Source organism: Megalopta genalis, chromosome 5 (assembly GCF_051020955.1).
Source record: "Megalopta genalis isolate 19385.01 chromosome 5, iyMegGena1_principal, whole genome shotgun sequence".
NCBI classification, from domain to species: Eukaryota; Metazoa; Arthropoda; class Insecta; order Hymenoptera; family Halictidae; genus Megalopta; species Megalopta genalis.
In genome coordinates this window covers 15761550-15782197 of record NC_135017.1, presented here as the reverse complement: position 1 = coordinate 15782197, position 20648 = coordinate 15761550, and the positions used below count along the sequence as shown (strand labels likewise).

The following is a 20648-nucleotide window of genomic DNA, read 5'->3' as shown; positions in this document are numbered from 1 at the left end:
CGTAGTTCGCGAAACAATCAGAAATTCTGATGTAAATTGTACAATTGTACGGTCGCTAATAGGAAGGTGTGAAAACAATTCGACTGATGCGCTCATGTGGCAAACCTCGGCGAATTGTACAACAGTATAAATTGTATTCTCCCGATCTCCTGGACGCTGTTCCTCCTCCTCACTCTCACCTCACGCTGTATCCTGTATCTTTCAGTAGGGTTATTTAAAAATGGCGGACGCATCGTCTTCCGACACTACCTCAGATTGTTGCAATGAATGGTTCTCTGATATTACCTCGGAAAGATCGGAATACGTTATAGTGGGTCAGAAACCGTGTCTTTCCCATCGTCGCAGTAAAAGACATTTCTTACAGAAGCTATTTTTAAGAGAGGTACGATCGCTTAACCTTCAACTCGCGAGAGTATTCATAAAACTGACAGAGACACGCGCAACGCTTTCTATGTATATCTGTCAAAACGCGTTTTCGATCGAAACAACGAAAAAAAAAGACACAAGTACCGTATCATGATTATCTTCGAGAGAAAATTATTTCATTGTTTCTCGATGAACGCTCGCATGCTCATTAACGGATCGTTCGCGACGATCAAGTATCTAATGGCTGCAAGAAAAAATATGCTTTTGTTCTTGCCCATTTAGTTCTCTGTTTTTCCTTTGTTCCATTATAATTTCAAAACTATTGTTATGAACACAAAAGAAATTTCAAATAATTCTCTGTTTAGTATATTTTAATTATTTTTCTGGTTTATTTTCTATGTGATTATTGTATAATTATTTAAATATTCCTGCATGCTATTATAGATCAGAGGTTGTCTATCGGCGCACAATTATGCATCTGAGGAAAGACTGTTCGCTACGGTACCTTCATGGAGACACTTGCCGCTTTTACACGTAATCCCTAAATCTGCATTAGAAGCAGGGTACGTTTGCAACATCTATTCTTAACCTGTTAAATATTTGTTTAACAATAGCTCTTACATTTTAAGGCACATTGTAATGGGACTGACGCAATGTGGTCAGTTTTTACTTACATACACGTACACAATGGACATGAGTAGCAATGCTTCTTTATACAAATACTTGCTACACTGGTGGGCCTTCACACCGAATCATGTTGCACGTAAAGTTGCAGAGGTTACGCTTTTTGGTAATTACACTATCTATAGAGAACTTAGCATTGTCATATCTCAGTGGCCAATGGAACGGAATAAGCTAGTGATACATGGCCTTTGGTAAGCATTTCAATTTGCTAAGAATCTATAAAATTATTTAGTAATCAACAATCATCAATTTTTAGTACAAACTGGTTGCACTCACAGCCAACTGATAGAGCATACTTGACAATAACCACAGTACCGTCTCTGGAGAATTGTAAGGATTGTTTAAAAGTTGCTGCATCTTATGAAGAGGAAGGCGAAGGTAACACGATACATTAACTTAACGATAGTGAGAGCACTACATTAAAGGCAAAGTGCATTCCCGCGGAAAAGCAGAAATATATGATTTACGTATCCACAGAGTTGGCTGCAAACTGGGATGGTTGCGTGCGATGTAACTGTCTTCAACATGGACTCACAGTTCACACCATCTATGAAGTAATTTCCCCATATCCCAGGTTCCGAGCTACCGTCTGCTTGAACTATTGGAATCATGTGGTAGTTAACACAGGAAACTTTTTACATGTACTCAGGGTAGATTTGGACATTCCAAAGTCAAAGAATCAGAAGACTTGTGATAAACAGGACACTGTGATATCAGACACGGTGCCATTGGACATGAGTGACGTGGAGGAATTGGATTACACAAAGGTGGAACGTTATGAGAGCTCCGATGAGAAAGTAGGTACGCCGGAGTGCGTGATCGACCAGTCCCCCAGGTGCGAATCGAGTATAGAACAGGACTTTCCGGAGGAACCAATTAAACTAGATATCGATAAGTTAGCTCAGGACCCATCGAATACCTCGAACAGTAATCAAAGCGATTGTGTCTGTGATAGAAGTAAGTCTGTCTCTGATAGTGTTAAGTCGTGCGAGTGCGCGGATTCCAACGACTGTAAATGCCTGAACGTGAGGTCACAGCAAGCGATATCGGTCAGGGACAAGATCCTGCAAGACTTCTGCGAGGACATGTCTCAGGAATTAAATATCGGTAGTGATCTGATTACCTTAGTGAAACACCCCTCGTGTTCCCCTCGATCGACCCCGCAGAGACTCCCCTCTGATCTCAAGATGACCAGCTGCTGGTCCTCGCCGATTCTCACACCGCCATCCGATATACTTAAGACCCGCAATTCGGAATCTAGTCATAAAAGCAGCCGCAATCAACGCTCAAACTCCCCTCAGCCGGGTGCCTCGGAGGAGGGTAATAACGTGGCTTCCGTGAATTCTCCACTGCACTCCATAAATCCTTCTTGTTCTTCACGATTGATGTCCCCGCCGGTGTCGAGGTCGTTTCGCCAACCTAGTCCACGCAAGCGATCCAATTTGCATTCTCCACCTCCAATTGTAAATTCGTCGCAGCCCAGAACGACGAGAGCAACGCACAAACTGATCCTCGAAGCGGAGAAGGCCTACGAGTTCACGGACGAGGCGCAGGAGACCTGCGAGAAACTCAGTTCATTCCGGAAACGAAGACTCGCTGACAAGAAGTATGAGTTCTGCGACGAGGCTGAGGACGCCGAGAATATAGTTCCTTTCAAGCATATCAGAGATCAGTTTAGACACCGTGGTTGCGCCATACACCAGATACCTTCGTCGCCGACCATGTCTCCTGTACTGCCAAACGGCAAGAAACATTGGGTGGACTCTGATCAGAGTGAGCCAGATGATTTTAGTATTAACCAAGACGTTGGAGCGTCGAACGACGTGACCGGTGATTCAGGTGAACTGCAAAAATCACGATAATCCATTTCACAGGACGAGAACTTTTGCTCTCTTTGACTCATGTACTACTTTCAATTTTTGTTCTGATAGCCGAGAAGAATGTTTTACGTCCGCTGAACCAAAATCAGCTACCCAACGGAGGTTTAAGCAGGGACCGCTTGGCCAAACATTCTATGAACTCTTCTCCGCTAGTTCCAAAAATTAATTTACAGTATCCCATCATAAAGTGCACTGCCCACTTTAAGAGGAGTTACATAGAAATGGACGACGAAATGATATCAGTTATCACCGACGTTGAAGGTACATTCTACAATTCGGACTAAATACTGTACTTTGAAGAAAATTATATTGAACACGTTTGTTTTACAGATGAAGAGACTGGAGGGTACGTGAGCTATCAGTGTGTGCTTCCTATGCTTGTCCATGGATCTGGATATGTACAAATGCAAATGATCAGCAACAGTAAAGCTGAAAAAATGGTACTATATTTACTGCCGAATAAGTTTCTATGATATAATGACTCTGATCATTTCTAATAGAAGCAACACTGTACTTTCAGATAGTACCTTGCGTGTCGATAAGTCAGCTAAGTTTTGATATTGAAACATTTTCTCATCACATCGCCGATTGGATTTGCATGAGATTTAAGAAGCGATATTGGCACTGCAGCGATTACGATATTGAGATCATAGATATATGCGCGTTGAGCGGCGACATAATTTGTTTATTGATCATGAAAATCCAAGCCAGCGAAATTAACAATCAAACACAATGGTCAGTATGAATATTTGAATATTTAGGAATCTCCTGCTTTAGAGTCTTTTATTTCGGAACGTTGAATGTGTATATAGTTCTCAAGAAAGAAAACAGTACGAAGTAGGATGTAAATTCACATGGAACATCGACACGAGCCAGTACAGAATAACAGACATATTACCGATGGAAGAAGTGAAACCGGAATCCTGTAAACCGAATTGCGTAAACGTTCCAAATTTTCGGAGTCCCTTGTGGAACCCAACTCGACGTCTGGCACCAAAGTTGAGAGAGAAGATACAGCAACCGTATGCGCACACAGTACGGTTCTTGCATAATGAAATGACTCTTGCCGGTACGTATTTTGGAGAACAATGATCCTTTCCATTAGTCTCAGTTTCTGAGTAAATTTCATTTTATAGAAAAAGTCAAATTGTCAACTTTAAACATTTTTTCTCTAGATTTGTTGGATAATATATGTAATTATATAGATGATATTGTTAACAAGAGCAGCATCAAAAGTATACAAAATGTTTTATAGGTGAATCTATAACTAGACTGTATGATTTGGACAATTTGGTGGAGTTCTTCATAACACCGATGCCAAACGATCCTTCGATCGAATAAGGTCACTGTCAGTTCAAAAGTATGTTGCAAACAATAATTTATTTATTAATACAAATCTAAGAGTTTCATCATTAATAAGGTAACGTGTACAATGTAATGAATGTCTTGAGACCGTAACTACTATATATATACATATATATACATATATATACATATATATACATATATGTATATATATACCATATACTATATAGTATGTATATGTATATAATATATAATAACTATTTCAAACATTGTTAGTTCCAAGCGTGGATAACAGCAGATACGACACGTTGTATAGATCCAGTGGTCTACCTTTTTTCACAAGACTACTGAATAAGTTGATTGTTAAGTGCTGCCGTATATAGATTGTCCAAAAAACTTAATAATATAGAGTAAGAGTACTGATTAATGATACAACGAACATTGTAAGCGTTTGCTTGAATTTGTAAATTGTATTCTAGCATTATATATTGACTATCTATGATATATAGATAACTTTGATATCTATTATCAGATACAGGTGACTAAAAACTGATTGTCAATAAATGTGTTGTATGTGGTTCAAAAGTAAGGGGGAGAGAGAACTAACGAGAAAAATCGTGTAGTACTTGGTCCCAAACTTAATTGGTGATCTAAGATCATAGTCGAGTCTATGCCGAAATTTGCACTAGCTAATACTTATAGAATTAATCATATTAATTTAATTTTTGTCATGTTTCACGAACTTATTGTATCATAAAGCCATTTTACCATAAACTTTTTTATATATCGAAACTATGAATACATTATACAAATGTGCAACCTGTACATCTAACGGGCGCACTTGTAATTTATGTAAGTACTAATCGAACTTTCAACAAAGAACACTCGAGAATTTGAAAGACAAAGTTATTTAATTGCTGAAGCGATGACATTAAAGCTGGTGAAGTCAGTTTCTTAATTGCAATAAACGTATCATCGGTAATAGCATATGCTTTGGATGTTTTTGTCTTTACCTCACATAAATGCACGAGATGTTTTAAAATGTGTGTACGTGTGTATCCATATAGCAAAATAGAATTTTGTTGCGGTTCAAACGGGAATTTTAATAGGTGGACCTACGGTTACGTCGGATCCAACTCCGTCTAACTTTAAGCCGGTCAGAATTTCTTCCCATGCGTTCATGCATTGCTGATAATGACGAATTTGTCGATCTGCCATAGAAATCAACATATTCTTTAGATCCATCTGTTTCTCCACGTTCCATCTTTGCAAATCGCTACGCAAATTTTCATTAGCACATTCCACACGATCCTGCAGTACTTCTCCTTGTTTTGCTAATCGAGGAATCGCCTGTCCGAGTCTCTCTAATTTTTCATCACGAGATTCTGCCTTCCACAACGATCCACCCCAATTTTGTGTCGAGATTGTGCCACTCGAAAGCCCAATTAACTATTTAAATGATTGGCATTATAAACCACCATAATATATGTATACTAAATTTTAGTATTTCATATACCTACCTGATCTTTCTCGGATCTTTTCTTCGTCAAATCGTCTATAGTGATTTCGTATTCGATTTGCATTGAATCCCGCCGAGATAAAGCACTCTTTACTGCATCTATATACGAGATATATTCTCGCTCCTCATGCGGAACATTTTCTAGCAGTTTTTGATGAGCTTCTGCATTGCATTCTATACCTTTGGCAATCGCTAATAAAATAGGAGCAAGTTCTGGTTCAGAAGTTGCCCATAATGTGAATATCGGATGCAATTGATGTAGCTCTAGCAAATAGTCTGGTATAACATGAAAGCATAGTATGTTAATATACAATTCAATCGATATCGTATAATCAAGGTATTTCTTATAATACCTTGTCTCTCTTTGTGTATCCGATGATTTATTTTATCTATGGTTACTAATTTCTCGCAAAGGGCTGTACAATAGTCTCGGACTTGTTCAAATTCAAAATGACGTTGTTTCATAGTGTACGTGCTTGCTATATTTTGCAAGGAGTCGGTCATTTTGATGAGAACATTTGCACGACTTTTACGGTGTACAAGAAATTCCTAAAACAAATGGAAAGCTGTACAATTTGAAAATATTCGAAGCAAGATCGTAAGAAATGGTATACTTACCGCGGGTTTGGTGGTTAAAAAAATATACAAATTTCTATCGCAACTAAGAATAGGATGATTAACCACTCTGTTAAGAAATATATGCAATAATTTCATACGAGCTATAATAAATTCTTTGGAGTAACGATCTAACTGTGCGAGTAACGTATGTTTCCCAGGCATTGGCTGCAATAATAAAGTAAAAATTAACTCTTTTAAAACAAAATTTTAGAATTTTATTAATACAAAGTATTAGAATTTTCAGAAGTACATAATCACTCACTGGAATGATGTGTGTTGGATAAGAGTCCACCAACTTTTGTCTCAACCAAATGAAATCGTTGTATCTTCTTTGAACAACATATTCGAAACCTCCCTCGGCGAATTCTGGTCTTGTGGACTGAAAAAAATATATAATAAAATCTATCGAGAATAATTTTAGACTTAGCTTACCTTTGTTGTTATGCGAAAGGTAATGTAGGTTTCAAGCGTTTCAAGATGCTTTTGTGGATTGTCGACTTTAACCTGCAGATCTCTGGTATCTGTTTGAAAATCTGATACCTCTTGCTCCGGCAAAGTAGAAAAGCTGTCAAGGGAAGGCGATGCTACCTGAAAGTTAATTGGTGGTTAATCAATGTTAAGCATCTGACAAGTGCTACCTGAAAATTGAATATCACTTGAAATTGAGTGACTCCGAATATTTGACAATCAAAATGACTTATCAAAGGGAATTTTCAGGTTATATTCTTACCACAGAGCCTTCTATCGAAGTGCTGCAATTCGAGAGGAAGTCAGCGTCGCGACTTTCTTGTTTAACGACACCACCGACTGCTATCATGCTCACTTCCAAAATCGCGGAATCTTCGATGAGCCTTTCTCCGGAATTTTTCGCATCATTTTCCGACGACATCATCTTTAAATGATCATAAACGATGAAGCAACAGAACCTCGATGATACTGCGTCACGAAGTCACAATGCGCAGCATTACGGAAACGAACATGATATGGTATGTATAGGTGCACGCATCGATCATATTTCAGGAAAACAATTAGGAAAACTTCGGTCGTTTTAGGTCAATAGGAGTCTTTTTACTAGTTCAAGACACAATTAATCGGTTAGACACGATGACACGATTATAACTGTAACATAATTTATTTGCCGTTCTTTCATCCAAGGAATAGCGCATGTTCTCGTTCCCCTCGCAATTGAACGGCAATTATTTGATTTTCAATCGTTACGAACTCGTTGTTGGAAAAATGATTCACAACATTCAAATTAAAAGGCTAATATTCTGTGCCCGTGGAAACCGTATTTCTGGGATACATTCGATGCATTCAACGTACTTTTTTTCCCCCGCGATTAAGAATTCGAACAGTTCGCTCGTTTCAATAATGGACTAGACAGAAAATTATGAATACGATTCCATTTTTTCCGAGAGATATTCTATACGGATGACGGAAGAATCCACTTTGCCAATTATTTATTACTGGTCGCAAAATCCAGCAGCGAGTAAGTGTTGATTATTTTCTTAAATATCGATTTCGATTTTTGAAACTTCTTTCAATCTCTGGGTCCACGAAATTATACATTATATTTAAATGATTGTTTCCCGACGCATGAAAAGATTGGTGTATTTATTGTATTCGGTGTATTGGTAAACAATTGTCGATTGTATACAATCCAGAATAATTCAGAAACTTCATTTAAGTACATCTCGATAATTACGTATAAATAGCGCGCTGAACGAAAGCGCGATTTCGAACGAACAAAACGAATATTTGAATCGATTATGAAATACATATTTTCGTATCTTGTACGCTTTAATTTGGCGAAAATAGAGAATCGATAGAAAATAAAATTATTATGTTTGCCAATCGCGTCATAATGCGGTTGACTGATAGGCGCGAATTTTTAGCAAGTATTATAATGCCTAAATTTATAACACTTACTGCTTTCTCGATGGCAAGAGTGCTATAATCAGAAATGATGTTAAATCTCTGCCTAACTTGCAATTCTGATTACAACGATTTAATCGAGCGTGTCTCGCTGATCGTCAAAGTAGGAATAGGGGCAGGGGCACGCGCGGCGTTAGTCAGTGCCGTATATATACAAAATCCCGTGAAAAAATCATAAACAGATCATTGTAGTTGAATTTCCTTTCAATTCTATCCTAACAATATCAAACAGATTTAAATTGAATTGTATTTCAATACGATTCCATTTCAGTCGTAATTACTATAGAATTTAGTTTTTTTCCAATTATGTACAGATTTGCGCGAAATTCATTTGTGCATTAAGGTTATTTACAATTACATTATTTCGTTTGTACACCTTGTATATCGGGGACATTGGACCATTAATAGCAAGTAACATGTACAGTAGTAGTATATATGGATGTATGTACCCTGTACGTATAAAACATGATAATATGTATATATTGTAATACCGGAAGGAATATTTGCAAATAAGTAACATGTTACGTAATTATATGTGTACAAGGTGTTTAGAAAATTCTATAACTTATATCGTTTGAACTAATATACTGTCAACACAATACATATACATATGTACGTATATACGTACAAAAAGATATGAGAATATTTTGTTTGGTTAATTCGTTTTTGAAAAGTTATTTACGACTTCATTCGTAACAATGACACTTTCAAAATGAATTTCTGTGATCGTATAATTAGTAAGAGTATGCAATTGTCCAAATTGTATTTCTCCTTCTACAAGCCAGAGTTCTATGTTACTTGTTTTCATTTCGGAAACGTCAACGAACAAAAATGTAAGTAACAATTCAAAAAATGAATTCCATTTCATACATGCATTGAATATGTGTGTGCGCGTGCTTGTGTATCTGAGAAAGAGAGAGAGAGAGAGAGAGAGAGAGAGAGAGAGAGAGAGAGAGAAAGATTCATGGATCACCCGGTATAAAAATCTTGAAGGCGGAGAAAATTCAATACATATCTCCCGCGTTTCGAGGGGCCCTATTATGTGCTTGACACGGTCCTGGTTGTGACGTGGGCAGTGATGCCGTAGTCAAGGAGACCGCAGCAGCAGACAACCAACACTCCGACTAGCCGTCGACAACAAAATATACAGGTTCGTCGGAGTGTACTGCTCCGATTTTTCGGTTGCACGGTGGCTTGGCCGTCCGCGTGGTTTCCTGGGTGACACGGGTACCGGCACAGGCACGGCTGTTCCTTGAACGGGAAAAGCCCGATCGGGATACAAGGGGGGAAACGTTCGGCCGCGCAAGTGCGCCCGGGCGTCGTGTTCGGTGTACACGCCATTCATGAATACAGGTGAGTAGTAAGAGACGTATGTAAACCGTGCTCCGTTACGATCGCAATTATCATTTTTCTCCTACGACAGTTTTCTGCTATAGTATTCTTGCATGCACACGTCCGAAGATATATCATGCGCAAATTAAAACTTCGACGTTGGAACACGTCCTCGACATTCCCATATTTTGTCATTGAAGTATGTTGTCAGTGACAACAGTTGTAGACAAATTGTTCATTACTCTCTTTTATTTCTTAATTCAATGGTCCCTATCGTCATCATTTGTTTGTTAATTTATCCTGTATATGTAGTTTCAATTGTTCTGATAAATATTCATCTGTGAAGCTATCACTGTAATATAAAACAGTTTATGTATATAGAACATTTCATGTCGAGCATTGTATCTCGAGTGTCTGATTTCCTTAGAAATCCTATGCTATTCTCTATTCGAACAGATCTTCTGAACATCTTTGTAACGAGAAATAATCAATTCTTTTTACAATACCTCCCCGACTAGGTATAGGAAACCATTGCAAACTCTTCATTCTAAACTCCCCTGTCGTATCACGCTTTAGTGATTTTATTGTGATCCCCCTTATCCATGGAGTGTCTAATATTTGGTAGCTTTTAATTAAAATCAGCTTATTAATTACATCAATGAATTTCTTGAGTCATAAGAAAAGAAACACTCCTGGCACTCGACTATTCATAAAATCTTTAGTCCACTTTTCCATGTACAAATTGCATGATTTTACACAAAGTATTAACTCCAGAGAGATTAAGGACAAAAAATATGGTAAAAGAACAGAGCAAATGCAATATAGGATAATAGATAAGGTGTGTAGAACAGTCCCAAGCATCAGCCATGCGTAACAGAGGCCAGGTGCTCCTACACACACACACACACACACACGAACACACAGGATGTTTTCCACTGTAATTTTCTTTTGTGCCAAATGATGCAGTCCTTTCTGGTAAGAACTAAGCTATATATTCTGCTACTTTTATTATTTATGTAAAAAAAAAAAATTTATTTGCATAAAGTTCCTAAGCCTTTTATAAAATACCGAAATTTAATCTTTCTTGGGAATTTAAGTTTGTGCTAATTTGAAAATGTAGTACTATCGAGGGGGAAGAGGCTTAATGTTCTCTAATTGCATCTATAATCTGACCTTTTCTACCGATACCTTGAACTCCCCTAAAAAGGAGACCCCATACGTCCAGTCGTGCGTTTTAGCGACTCACCCTTCTCCCTTTTATTTTCTTCCCTTTGAAATACATTATGTTTGGTACCTGCCACCCTACAGGTACAGGATGCACTAATACAGATCTCGATATATTATATGTTCCCAATTACAATGCCGTGTTTCATTTCTATTGGAAGCTTTCCGGGGCTTCCCTTTGATCTGTAGATTATCAAATGCTGTGCCCACCTGCAATAAATTACGTGGCCGATCTTTTTTTTTTATGTAGGTTAGGGTGCCCTTTAAATACTATCGCGGTACATCGAACGTCCAATTCGGGCGTCGTCGATTCTCTACTTTATTTACTCTATCTGCAATATATGCATGTATATCATTACCCATTCGATTGTAATGATAATATGGATAAATTCAGGACATATTTATCACCGTTCTCTTTACATTCTTTTATTTCCTACTTGTAGAATGTGTAACACAAATGTACATTCTACACATTATCATATCCCCACAGTAAACAATCCATTTTTATATCTCAGAAAATAGAACCTTTATATTTATAAGATGTTTTTTAATGTTCCGTTATTTTATATTTTATGAATTACTATTTTATCTCTGTAGTTTAGTCATTAGACAATTTACTTTGACAACCGTATCTTCGAAGGTGATTAAGCTTACGAGAGGATATTAGAGCGGTTCTTTGTGCATCGAGTCTGTAGGAAGATATTATTGATATTTGCTACATTTGTGTGGGTTGTATGTCTACGTTGCAGACCCTTCCCTCCAGAAACGGACAGGTAGCAGTGGTAGTGAGATCGTGGGAGCAGAGAGAGGTGAAGGAGTGATTGCCATGACTACGACAGGAGCCCAGTATGCCCTCGCAGCATCCACCAGAGCTAATAATAGTGGGGGTAACTCTGCAACAGTGGGGGTGGAACCTAAGCCAAGCGTCGTTGTCGTGACTACTTCCAGTTCGAGTGGCAGTGGTAGTGCAGCACAGAGTCAGTCGACAAGGGGTCAGCAACTTATCACTGTTGTTACTAGCCCTGATCCTTCCAGTCCGAACAATCTGCAACCTATTCAGGTACATTGCATTACATTCCACTAAAGTGCAATATTATATATATATATATATATATATATATATATATATATATATTTTCGAACTTATAATACTTTGTGCATGTTAATATTACAATTTTGGAGAAAATGAAGTTTCTCCATTAATTATATACAGCACATGAACTTATGTTTCTCATCAAACTTTTATATTATTATATAGAACATTACTGTTGATCCTAAGGACATGCCTACTATAAACAATAATTTAGTTATTGGTTCAGGATCCGCTTGAAACAGCTGCAGATTCTTCCAATGGCTCAACAGGTACCCCAGCACATGTTACAGCGCAAGTTGTAGTGAACACAACCCATTCGGGACAACACACTCTTGTTGATTCCGACGCTGCATCCACGTCGGCGGGTACGATCGTCAGCAGCTCTCCACACTTCATTACCGTTACAGGTAAGCTTTGGTTAAAAGAGCTTTATATGATTCTCATTTCATCTATGCCGGATGCAAAATTATTTTCTATGTCGGTGCGAGTATCCTATCGAATTTGAAAGATTAGTGTAAATAGATTCGTGGAAAATATTGCAATTATAAGTCGTTGAAAGACTTCTTCTAAGTCATTTATGTTAAGGGTGAGTATCAGAATCAGTTTGAAAAATTATAGTGTTTGAGTAGAGATTTGGCCCTTTCCATGCTGCTGAAAAACATGCACCTCTGTTCTTCTACTCTGACTACACTAGGCACCAGTGATTCACCATCCTACGCATCCCTCACAACGGCAGTAGGTGAGGGCAGAATATAATCAGCATGTATCATCCATTTTTAATAATTCAGCATATCTATAGAACTACAGTTTTTTCTGTTGGTGAACACTTGATTTTGCATGGAAAGAAAGATCAAATATAATTACACGCGAATACCAGAATTCCTATTAAGAGCAGAAGAGTCTTTCCTTCTTTAGTAACTTTTCTGGTACGGCATAGTCTTGTACTTAAATGTTGTACGCATTTTGTCAAGCTTTATTTAGACCCAAAGATCATTTACTATGGGTATGTTAAAGCATATTGCACCTGTTTTAGTATCGGGTGAACCAGAGGCAGTGGGGTCAGAGTCAGTATCTCATCCTACCTATGTTCAATACGTTGAGGGTGATGGTTCTACGTATATACCAACAAATGGTCAGATGTAAGTGGAAAAGTATTGTACATTTAAAATCATTGACTTCTTCAACTTGTGAATATTTGTAGGACATATCCTGTATACGCTGTCGGGGAAGCAGGAGCAATGTACACTCCTGCTTCGAGCCAATACTATACACCAGCCTCCACACCGGTGACATATGCACAGGTATAGTACGAAAATTTATGATAACATTTCTGGATTTCTAATCAACAATAATATTTTATAAATTTAGGTCACTGGACAAGGTTCGAATTCGACAGCCGGGCAATTATTATCACAAGGCAATGGAACGTACTTGATCCAACAAAGCGTCGTAGATGGTGATCCAACCGCGCACGCGTTAATATCTGCAGCTGCTGCACGTGCCAGTCCACAGACGGAAAATGCGGTAAGATGGCAATGCATGATCCTCAAATTTTTACTCTCAACTATTGCTTTCATTCGATTGAGTTTTTGCGAGTACATGTTTCAAGATCGCAGGCATGGGAGTCCTGCATGATTATAAAGGAATGGAAAGGGCACAGTGTTTAATTTAATACTAAAGTTTTTGTTCGAGACACGAATAATGATATCTTAAAGTTATTCCTGGTAGAAGTATATTGTATCCTTGGCGTATGAAAATTTCTAATGCGAAAAAGAGTGCATCTAATTGGGGTTTAATGAGCTATTGGTGTCTTGGGTTGTTCGATAGGAAACTGTGGTTAGCGGGGGTGGAGGGGCATACTTGATCAGCGGTAATTCAGCAGGAGGTACTACAGTCACCGTGGAAGATGCTGCAACGGCTGCAGCAAACATGACGCATGCTACTAGAGTTTCTCAAGCAACAGTAAGCTAATACATGATCATCTTTATTTACAGGCTTTACCAAATACTAATTCGTTAGAGCATGCCCGTCAGTAATACCTACATTAACAACCAGAATTAAAGGATTACTGTCAACAATGTTTTTGAAATTGATATGGATTGTATAGCTTAATTTTAATCGTTAACGCGTATTTCCTTAGAAATTTCATCCACTCCCATAATAACACAGAGAACATGTTTTGTAATATAAATACGTAAATAACAGTAATTATGAATGTTGCAAGTACATAGTTTGTAGCATTGTATCAAATACTCTTTTTACATTGTATTACATCATAGATAGAAAGAAAGTCCATCTACGTCCGGAAATCATATGGATTTTCATCTAATTAGGTTCACTGGCTGCTTGAAAATTATGAAACAGCAGATGGTGTCTCTCTTCCAAGATCCACGCTTTATAATCATTACCTACGCCATTGTTCTGAAAATAAATTGGATCCTGTAAACGCAGCAAGCTTTGGAAAATTAATTCGTTCTGTCTTTTTGGGCCTGAGGACCAGACGATTGGGCACCAGGTAAAAAATTGTCTCCTAGAATGTTTAAATTTTCAACTAAAATTTCAAATTTAATTTGCGATTTTCTTCTTTTACAGAGGAAATTCAAAGTACCATTACTATGGGATTCGTGTGAAGCCTAATTCTCCTTTGGTAATGTTGAACGAAGATGGAACACCTCGCCAGCAACAAAGTGCAAACTCTCAAACAAAACGATTTAAATTTGTAAATCAAAAGCAGGATACCACGTACGAGAATAACACACATTCGAACACGAATATTTCTTCGAACACCTCGCCGCCGCAGTTCCATCAGTACCTTGGCGAAGCGAGTGGCGCGATTCCAGAGTTTCCCGAAATAATAGTTAGCCATGGCTCCTCTCTTCCTGAGGATTGCACCTTAGAGGACATCGACACCTTCCGAAGTATATACAGGGAACATTGTGAAGCATTTCTGGATGCTGTTCTCAATTTTGAATTTGCCACTGTGGAGAGTCTTTGGAGAGAATTTTGGCGTAGTCAGGACAATAATAACGGGGATGAATGCGAGGAAGAGAAATATTTATCAAAGTAAGATGACTCGTGCGTGAATACTTGAAACTTTCTATTGTCTAAACTAACATCATTCTAATCGAGTCTGTTGTCTACGTAGAACGAAACTGTACCAGATATGTAAGTGTTCGGAAGTTCAAGATTTCATTCGAAAAGTTGACTACACGTTTTATCAGAACTTGGTTGAAGTGTTAATGCCTAACGTATTGCGACCTATACCGAGTAAGTTATTCCGATTATGATTTTTTGTACAGGGATCCTAACACGTTCTCACAGTAATTAATATTCTCCAGGCTCGCTAACACAATCCATTCGAAACTTTGCAAAGGGACTAGAGTCATGGTTAACATCAGCAATGGCCGATTGTCCAGAAGAAATGACTCAGATAAAGGTACCAATTGCACCACGCGCGCGCGCGATAGAGTAAATCTCGTTTCGACAATATAAATTTTAATATGAGCAAATTTTATTCCAGTTGACAGCTGTATCTGCATTTGCTCAGACACTAAGGCGTTACACGTCTTTGAACCATCTTGCTCAAGCAGCACGTGCAGTGCTTCAAAATTCAAGCCAAATCAATCAGATGTTGGCGGATTTGAATCGCGTTGATTTTCATAATGTACAAGAACAGGTATTTGTGCACTAATTATACGTGTATGTATGTGTGTAGAAAATGCACGAATAAATCTGTTTCAGGCCTCCTGGGTTTGTCAATGCGATTATCGGATGGTGCAGCAATTAGAGGCTGATTTCAAAGTGACGTTACAACAACAAAACTCGTTAGAAGACTGGGCGATTTGGTTGAAGAGCGTCGTTACGCAGGTTCTTAAGCCATTCGAGGAGAAACCTACGTTTGCGAAAGCTGCACGTCAATTTTTGCTCAAATGGTCTTTCTACAGGTTAGTTACTAAATCTATAGCAATGCTAACACGATATGGGCTAGGTTAAATTTATCTCTACATATTGGCTATTACTCAATAGTTCCATGGTGATCCGTGATCTCACTTTAAGAAGCGCTGCTAGTTTTGGGTCTTTCCACCTGATACGATTACTATACGACGAGTACATGTTCTATTTGATTGAACATCAAGTGGCAATTGCTACAGGGACAACTCCAATAGCTGTAATGGGGGATGTATGTATTCATGTTTAAGTCCCTCAAACAACAAATCTATATTTTGTTTTTCACAATTATGTTTCCTTTTAGAAGAGTCAAAATTGTTCTTTGGTCAGTGCATTTGGTGTGACTTCCAACGGAGGTTAGAGACATTTGTTTGTTATCTTATTACCTTATTGTATCAAACGCATGAAAAAAGAGAGTTGTCTTGAAAAAAGTTATTTCTTCTTTTTCAGATACATTGAACACAAACCAACCAAAGCGGATGAAACTAAGCTAACTGCGTGCCTACATGCCTTAGTTTGCAAGTAAGCCAGTAAGCCAGTAGCACTTGAAAATGAAATGTTAGCACAAGAGCATGCAGGCCTACCGATACACGCTAGTCCTATAAATTATAATTTTGTATAAGACGAGATCTTGTCGAACAATGACTTAACAAAGAAGATTTTTGCATAATGCCTAGGATATATAATAAAATCTAGGTAAGTTTGTGTGATATAACATGTACGAATATGTACCGCAGTCTTGTTAAGTACAAGCAAGTATATGATTCGAGCGTAAGGTATCGCTGGCACGATGTTTAGTATGTTAATGTATCTTCTAGTCGAGACATTTTTTAAAAATATATGGGACCATGAATATGTCATGTCCTTATAGCATACAATATCAAAAGCTTACTCGATTTAGTTTTTTTTTTTATTTCTGTAACGTTCCGCGGTTACATACATAATTTAGGTATTTATTTATTTATTTATTTATTTATTTATCTATTTATTTATTTATTTATCTACATTAGTAAATCAAATTTGACAACTCATTTCATTGTTTAATGTATTGTTCACCATTGAAATGTTTTATTCCGGTAATCTTAACGCGAGAGAGAAAACAAAGTCGAGTAGGCTTGAAATAGTCAACATCAGTTTATGCAAGGAAAAAAAAAAGATGCATTCATATCGACGGATTCTATTTTGCACAAATATTTGAGTAACGTTTAATGAAATCCGCCCTGCCGACGGTATTGTCAAATAATAAAAGAATATTCCTACTGGAGCAAATGCGAATTAGAATTACTATAATTATTATATACTTGTACGAGTTTTAGATATTTCTGACATTCATATTTTTTAACAAGACTTATTGATTATACATCGAGCTACATAAAGAGAAAAAAGAAAAGAAAACAATTCTGTTGTAAGCCGTCTGTGTTACACTCCATATATATTCTTTCAGTATTTTTAAACGAATAGTACAAAACAGCACTGGAAAAGTATGGGTGTAACGATATATAAGTGTAATCGTTTTAATTTACTGATAGAATATACGCTATGGTTCTTGCATCGTAAAATGTACATATATAAAATAACGTGGCAGATTAACGAAAGTGCACAGTTGTTGAAATTTAATGAAAGAGAGAAGAAACAAAAAGAAACTGCAAATTGCAACGATAGAAGCTGAGGGTGTTTTCAAACATGCTTCGCATTTAAACAATTTTCATTAATACATTTACAGTAAAAGGGGTCTGTGTCAATATATATATTTTATATTTGTAGATTCTCGAGTAATTCTCTTCGATGTAATAAAGTCCTAGGTCTCAAGGTGCATTGTGAACTTAAACGTTATATTCTTTTTTTGTTATGTGTACGTAATAATTTATTTTCCAATTCAATGTAGTTGTAATCTTATAAATTTGTTTGGCTTGAATGCAAACAAATTTTTCGAAGCAATTGTTGATATTTATTTATGATATCAGATCAACAGATTTCAATCTGCTAATTTAGATTTATCGCAAGAGAATGCAATTAGTTGTGTATCGCAGGTTCATTAAAACTTTGTAAATATTAATTTCTGTTCTGCCAAGAGCTTGTTCAATCTTCAAATCTTTTATATTTTCTATATTTATGTTTTTACATACTTGTGTATGTTATATAATTTCATGAAAATGTATTTATATGCTCTCTCTCCTCTCTCTCCTCTCTCTCTCTCTCTCTCTCTCTCTCTCTCTCTCTCTCTCTCTCTCTCTCTCTCTCTCTCTTTCTCTCTAAATAAGTACAAAGTTTCAATGAAGTTGGCTGTAATTAATTGAAATATTTTCTCGCGACATTTAAAAAAGATTTATTTCAACGCTTAAAGGCTTAATCTCAAGTGATCTTGAATCAAACATTAAATTTTGTTTTCTAAAATATAGTGTACATATATGTATACGCATACATACAATTGATTATTTTAAATTCGCGACAATTACGCTTGCATATTTTGCAAAAGTTTTTTTGGATACAGAGATTCGATGTTACAAACGCATATTTTTTAGTGCAAAGCACCGCTCTACAGACCATTTGTCAAAGCTAACTGAAGTTTAATTAACAAAAATACGAATTGCCTAAAATAAAAGAGAATAATCTAGACGTTAAGCGTATCATGCAACAGAGAAAAGAAGGATATGAAGAAGATTGCAATGTGGAAGATTGTGAACTCCTACGAACAAACTAGAATGTTTGGCAAAACTTGGTGCCTTTTATTTCATACATGAGAAAAAAAGATGAACATTTTTTTACTGTACTTTAATTATACAAAGAACGGTTAAGAAGCTTCCAACGCCAAACGACCAAAATGAATGAACGAAAGAAAATAATTGCTCTTCCCTCAGGGCTTCTTTGCAAAGCTATTCAATTTTTATGGCGTTTTACTTTAAGAAGGAAAAGGAAAAAAAACTAGCATTTGGAGACCTCGAAATTGCAAAAAAAGAAAAAGTAAAAGAAAACCGATGGAAGTTTGGAAGGAAACGTATGCATTGTGTATCGTAGAAGTATATTATGTCCAGAGTTTATTGCTTGTTTTTGTATTTTCTTAGATCTTTTTGAACGAAAACTTCTTCCAAACTATATAATTTGGTATATCGAAGGTCACGATAAAGGGTACTAAACACTGGTCAAATTTATTGCATTGCGATATTCGCAAATAGTGTTAACAAAAAGATAGGATAAATGTTTATTTATTGTATAAAAATATCGCATACTAGTCAAACTTGATAGGCTTAAGTCAAGAAACAGGGATTGAGTATATCACACAGTACATCGACCATTGGTTGCGCATGTATTATTTATGCGAGCAAGAAGGATAGAATATTTCTATAACTATAATGAGCTTATACATGTAAAAATTAATGATAACTATGTGTACTTAGCATAAGAATGGCTTTCTAAGAAATTTCTGTTTTTTTCTTTTCCTTGCCGGCTTGAAAAGTCGTGCAATGTTAACGAGAATAGTCGAATATAGAAAAACCTTCAATGGCTCGGTTCTGGAATGTGTGAGAGTTTTTTAAGAATCAAAATAGTAAGATATTGTGTCCTATTAGCAAAGATAAATCAACCTAATGACAGTACACGATTCTATATTCTTCTATGCTTGTTTGTATCTTTAAGTAGGATCGCTGTTTGTAAGTTTCATAATTATCACAAGGTGCAAGCGATTGTAGTCTTGTTGTTGACAAATGAAAAATCAAACTTACCATGGTTTCCTATGTTGCGAAAGAAGGCCTTAAATATTTCCACTTGTAAACACAAATACACGAAAACAAGAAGATTTACTACGTTGTTAAGAGTGAACACACTGGTAGCATAAATGAAAATAATAATAATAATAAAAGGAAGAAGAAAACTTAAGGAGATACTGCCGTGTGAAGAAAGATTGAGGGAAAGGAAAAAAGAGTATCGTTTTCTTTATGACGTATAAAAAATATTTTGATACCTTCAGATTTGCACAAATCGAGTGTCATTCATTACTGCTTAAATAAGATTATTTTTACTGAATGCAGCTCAAAATAATAACACCGTATATAAAAATTACGTGAGATTAAGAAGCTCCAAGAACTGTGTGAATGTGCGGATCACAAAAACAATTAATAAATACATGTTTAAAACTTGTAAAATTGTGTTTGTTGTAGAAACCTAAAGGTTTGAGTCTTCTCATTATTTTTCACGATTCAAATCGATCGCCACAACAACACAACGTTCGTCGAGCACGTGCTCGTGATAAATTTGATATTTCGATGTTTACCATTCTCTATTGCAGATTTATTATTAATAATTATTTTTGTTAAATCATCAAAAGAATTTTCATTCGTGTTGTATATCTGAAAAGTATTTCTTTTTTACTTTTTATTGACTCTAATAAAAAAATACATGTTTGTACGTATTGTATGTATGTAATTGCTAGATATTTAAAATTCTAATAATCTTTCAATCAGTTTCGGAGTATTTATAGATGATGCTATCGTACTGCTTTCGGTGCTGTCAAAGTCTATCGAAATTCTTAATTTTCCTTCGATATTTCCGTTGAATCAAATTTTCTAAATAATATTTAAAAATTTGTTAATTTCGATTTATAGAAAAACCAATCAATTAACTAGATTATTTGTATAGAAGCATTTGTGTTAATTTGAATATACATAAATGTTGTTAACTTTGATCAACTTCTTCTTGTAAGAAATGAAAATAATGTTCGATGATGTTTCAATGAACGTGAAATCTTTAC

The 20648-nt window shown here is 36.4% G+C and overlaps 3 protein-coding genes across 10 annotated transcripts; 2 read left to right on the top strand and 1 right to left on the bottom strand.

Moving 5' to 3' along the window:
* The first annotated feature begins 220 nt into the window (after positions 1 to 220).
* Positions 221 to 5224, top strand: LOC117226817 (uncharacterized). Of its 3 annotated transcripts, none has more exons than XM_033481540.2 (10): positions 221 to 382; positions 811 to 929; positions 996 to 1241; positions 1307 to 1428; positions 1528 to 2889; positions 2982 to 3191; positions 3261 to 3370; positions 3451 to 3665; positions 3743 to 3999; positions 4186 to 5224. In XM_033481540.2, exons 1-10 carry the CDS (start codon positions 221 to 223, stop codon positions 4269 to 4271), a joined length of 2889 nt encoding a protein of 962 aa, XP_033337431.1. In that variant the 3' UTR covers positions 4272 to 5224. The 3 variants fall into 3 exon arrangements, with proteins under 3 accessions (XP_033337431.1, XP_033337430.1, XP_076378073.1); XM_033481539.2 differs by having other exon boundaries at positions 981 to 1241; XM_076521958.1 differs by having other exon boundaries at positions 981 to 1241; positions 4106 to 4326.
* On the bottom strand, positions 4292 to 8440 carry LOC117226822 (sorting nexin-7). Its single transcript, XM_033481557.2, has 8 exons — positions 8302 to 8440; positions 7103 to 7264; positions 6805 to 6960; positions 6635 to 6751; positions 6373 to 6537; positions 6108 to 6303; positions 5756 to 6030; positions 4292 to 5684 (listed from the first exon to the last, which is right to left on the bottom strand). Exons 2-8 carry the CDS (start codon positions 7262 to 7264, stop codon positions 5325 to 5327), a joined length of 1431 nt encoding a protein of 476 aa, XP_033337448.2. The 5' UTR covers positions 8302 to 8440; the 3' UTR covers positions 4292 to 5324.
* Positions 7226 to 20043, top strand: Rfx (regulatory transcription factor Rfx). 6 transcript variants are annotated; one of them, XM_033481548.2, is made up of 17 exons: positions 7226 to 7358; positions 11613 to 11923; positions 12171 to 12363; positions 12651 to 12695; positions 12990 to 13095; positions 13158 to 13257; positions 13325 to 13480; positions 13784 to 13918; positions 14290 to 14471; positions 14549 to 15019; positions 15102 to 15223; positions 15295 to 15392; positions 15477 to 15632; positions 15698 to 15900; positions 15983 to 16136; positions 16209 to 16260; positions 16355 to 20043. In XM_033481548.2, exons 2-17 carry the CDS (start codon positions 11690 to 11692, stop codon positions 16396 to 16398), a joined length of 2451 nt encoding a protein of 816 aa, XP_033337439.1. In that variant the 5' UTR covers positions 7226 to 7358; positions 11613 to 11689; the 3' UTR covers positions 16399 to 20043. The 6 variants fall into 6 exon arrangements, with proteins under 6 accessions (XP_033337439.1, XP_033337436.1, XP_033337441.1 ...); XM_033481545.2 differs by lacking the exon at positions 7226 to 7358 and adding an exon at positions 9266 to 9660 and having other exon boundaries at positions 12183 to 12363; XM_033481543.2 differs by lacking the exon at positions 7226 to 7358 and adding an exon at positions 9271 to 9660.
* Positions 20044 to 20648: the final 605 nt, after the last annotated feature.

Coding starts and splice junctions, on each gene's coding strand:
- LOC117226817 (XM_033481539.2), top strand. CDS start 221: ATGGCGGACGCATCGTCTTCCGACACTACCTCAGATTGTTGCAATGAA. Junction 383..810: donor AGAAGCTATTTTTAAGAGAG/GTACGATCGCTT, acceptor ATGCTATTATAG/ATCAGAGGTTGTCTATCGGC. Junction 3,666..3,742: donor ATTAACAATCAAACACAATG/GTCAGTATGAAT, acceptor ATGTGTATATAG/TTCTCAAGAAAGAAAACAGT.
- LOC117226822 (XM_033481557.2), bottom strand. CDS start 7,264: ATGATGTCGTCGGAAAATGATGCGAAAAATTCCGGAGAAAGGCTCATC. Junction 6,752..6,804: donor CCTTTCGCATAACAACAAAG/GTAAGCTAAGTC, acceptor TATTTTTTTCAG/TCCACAAGACCAGAATTCGC. Junction 6,538..6,634: donor ATCCAACACACATCATTCCA/GTGAGTGATTAT, acceptor TTATTATTGCAG/CCAATGCCTGGGAAACATAC.
- Rfx (XM_033481543.2), top strand. Junction 15,393..15,476: donor AAGAAATGACTCAGATAAAG/GTACCAATTGCA, acceptor ATTTTATTCCAG/TTGACAGCTGTATCTGCATT. Junction 16,137..16,208: donor CAATAGCTGTAATGGGGGAT/GTATGTATTCAT, acceptor GTTTCCTTTTAG/AAGAGTCAAAATTGTTCTTT.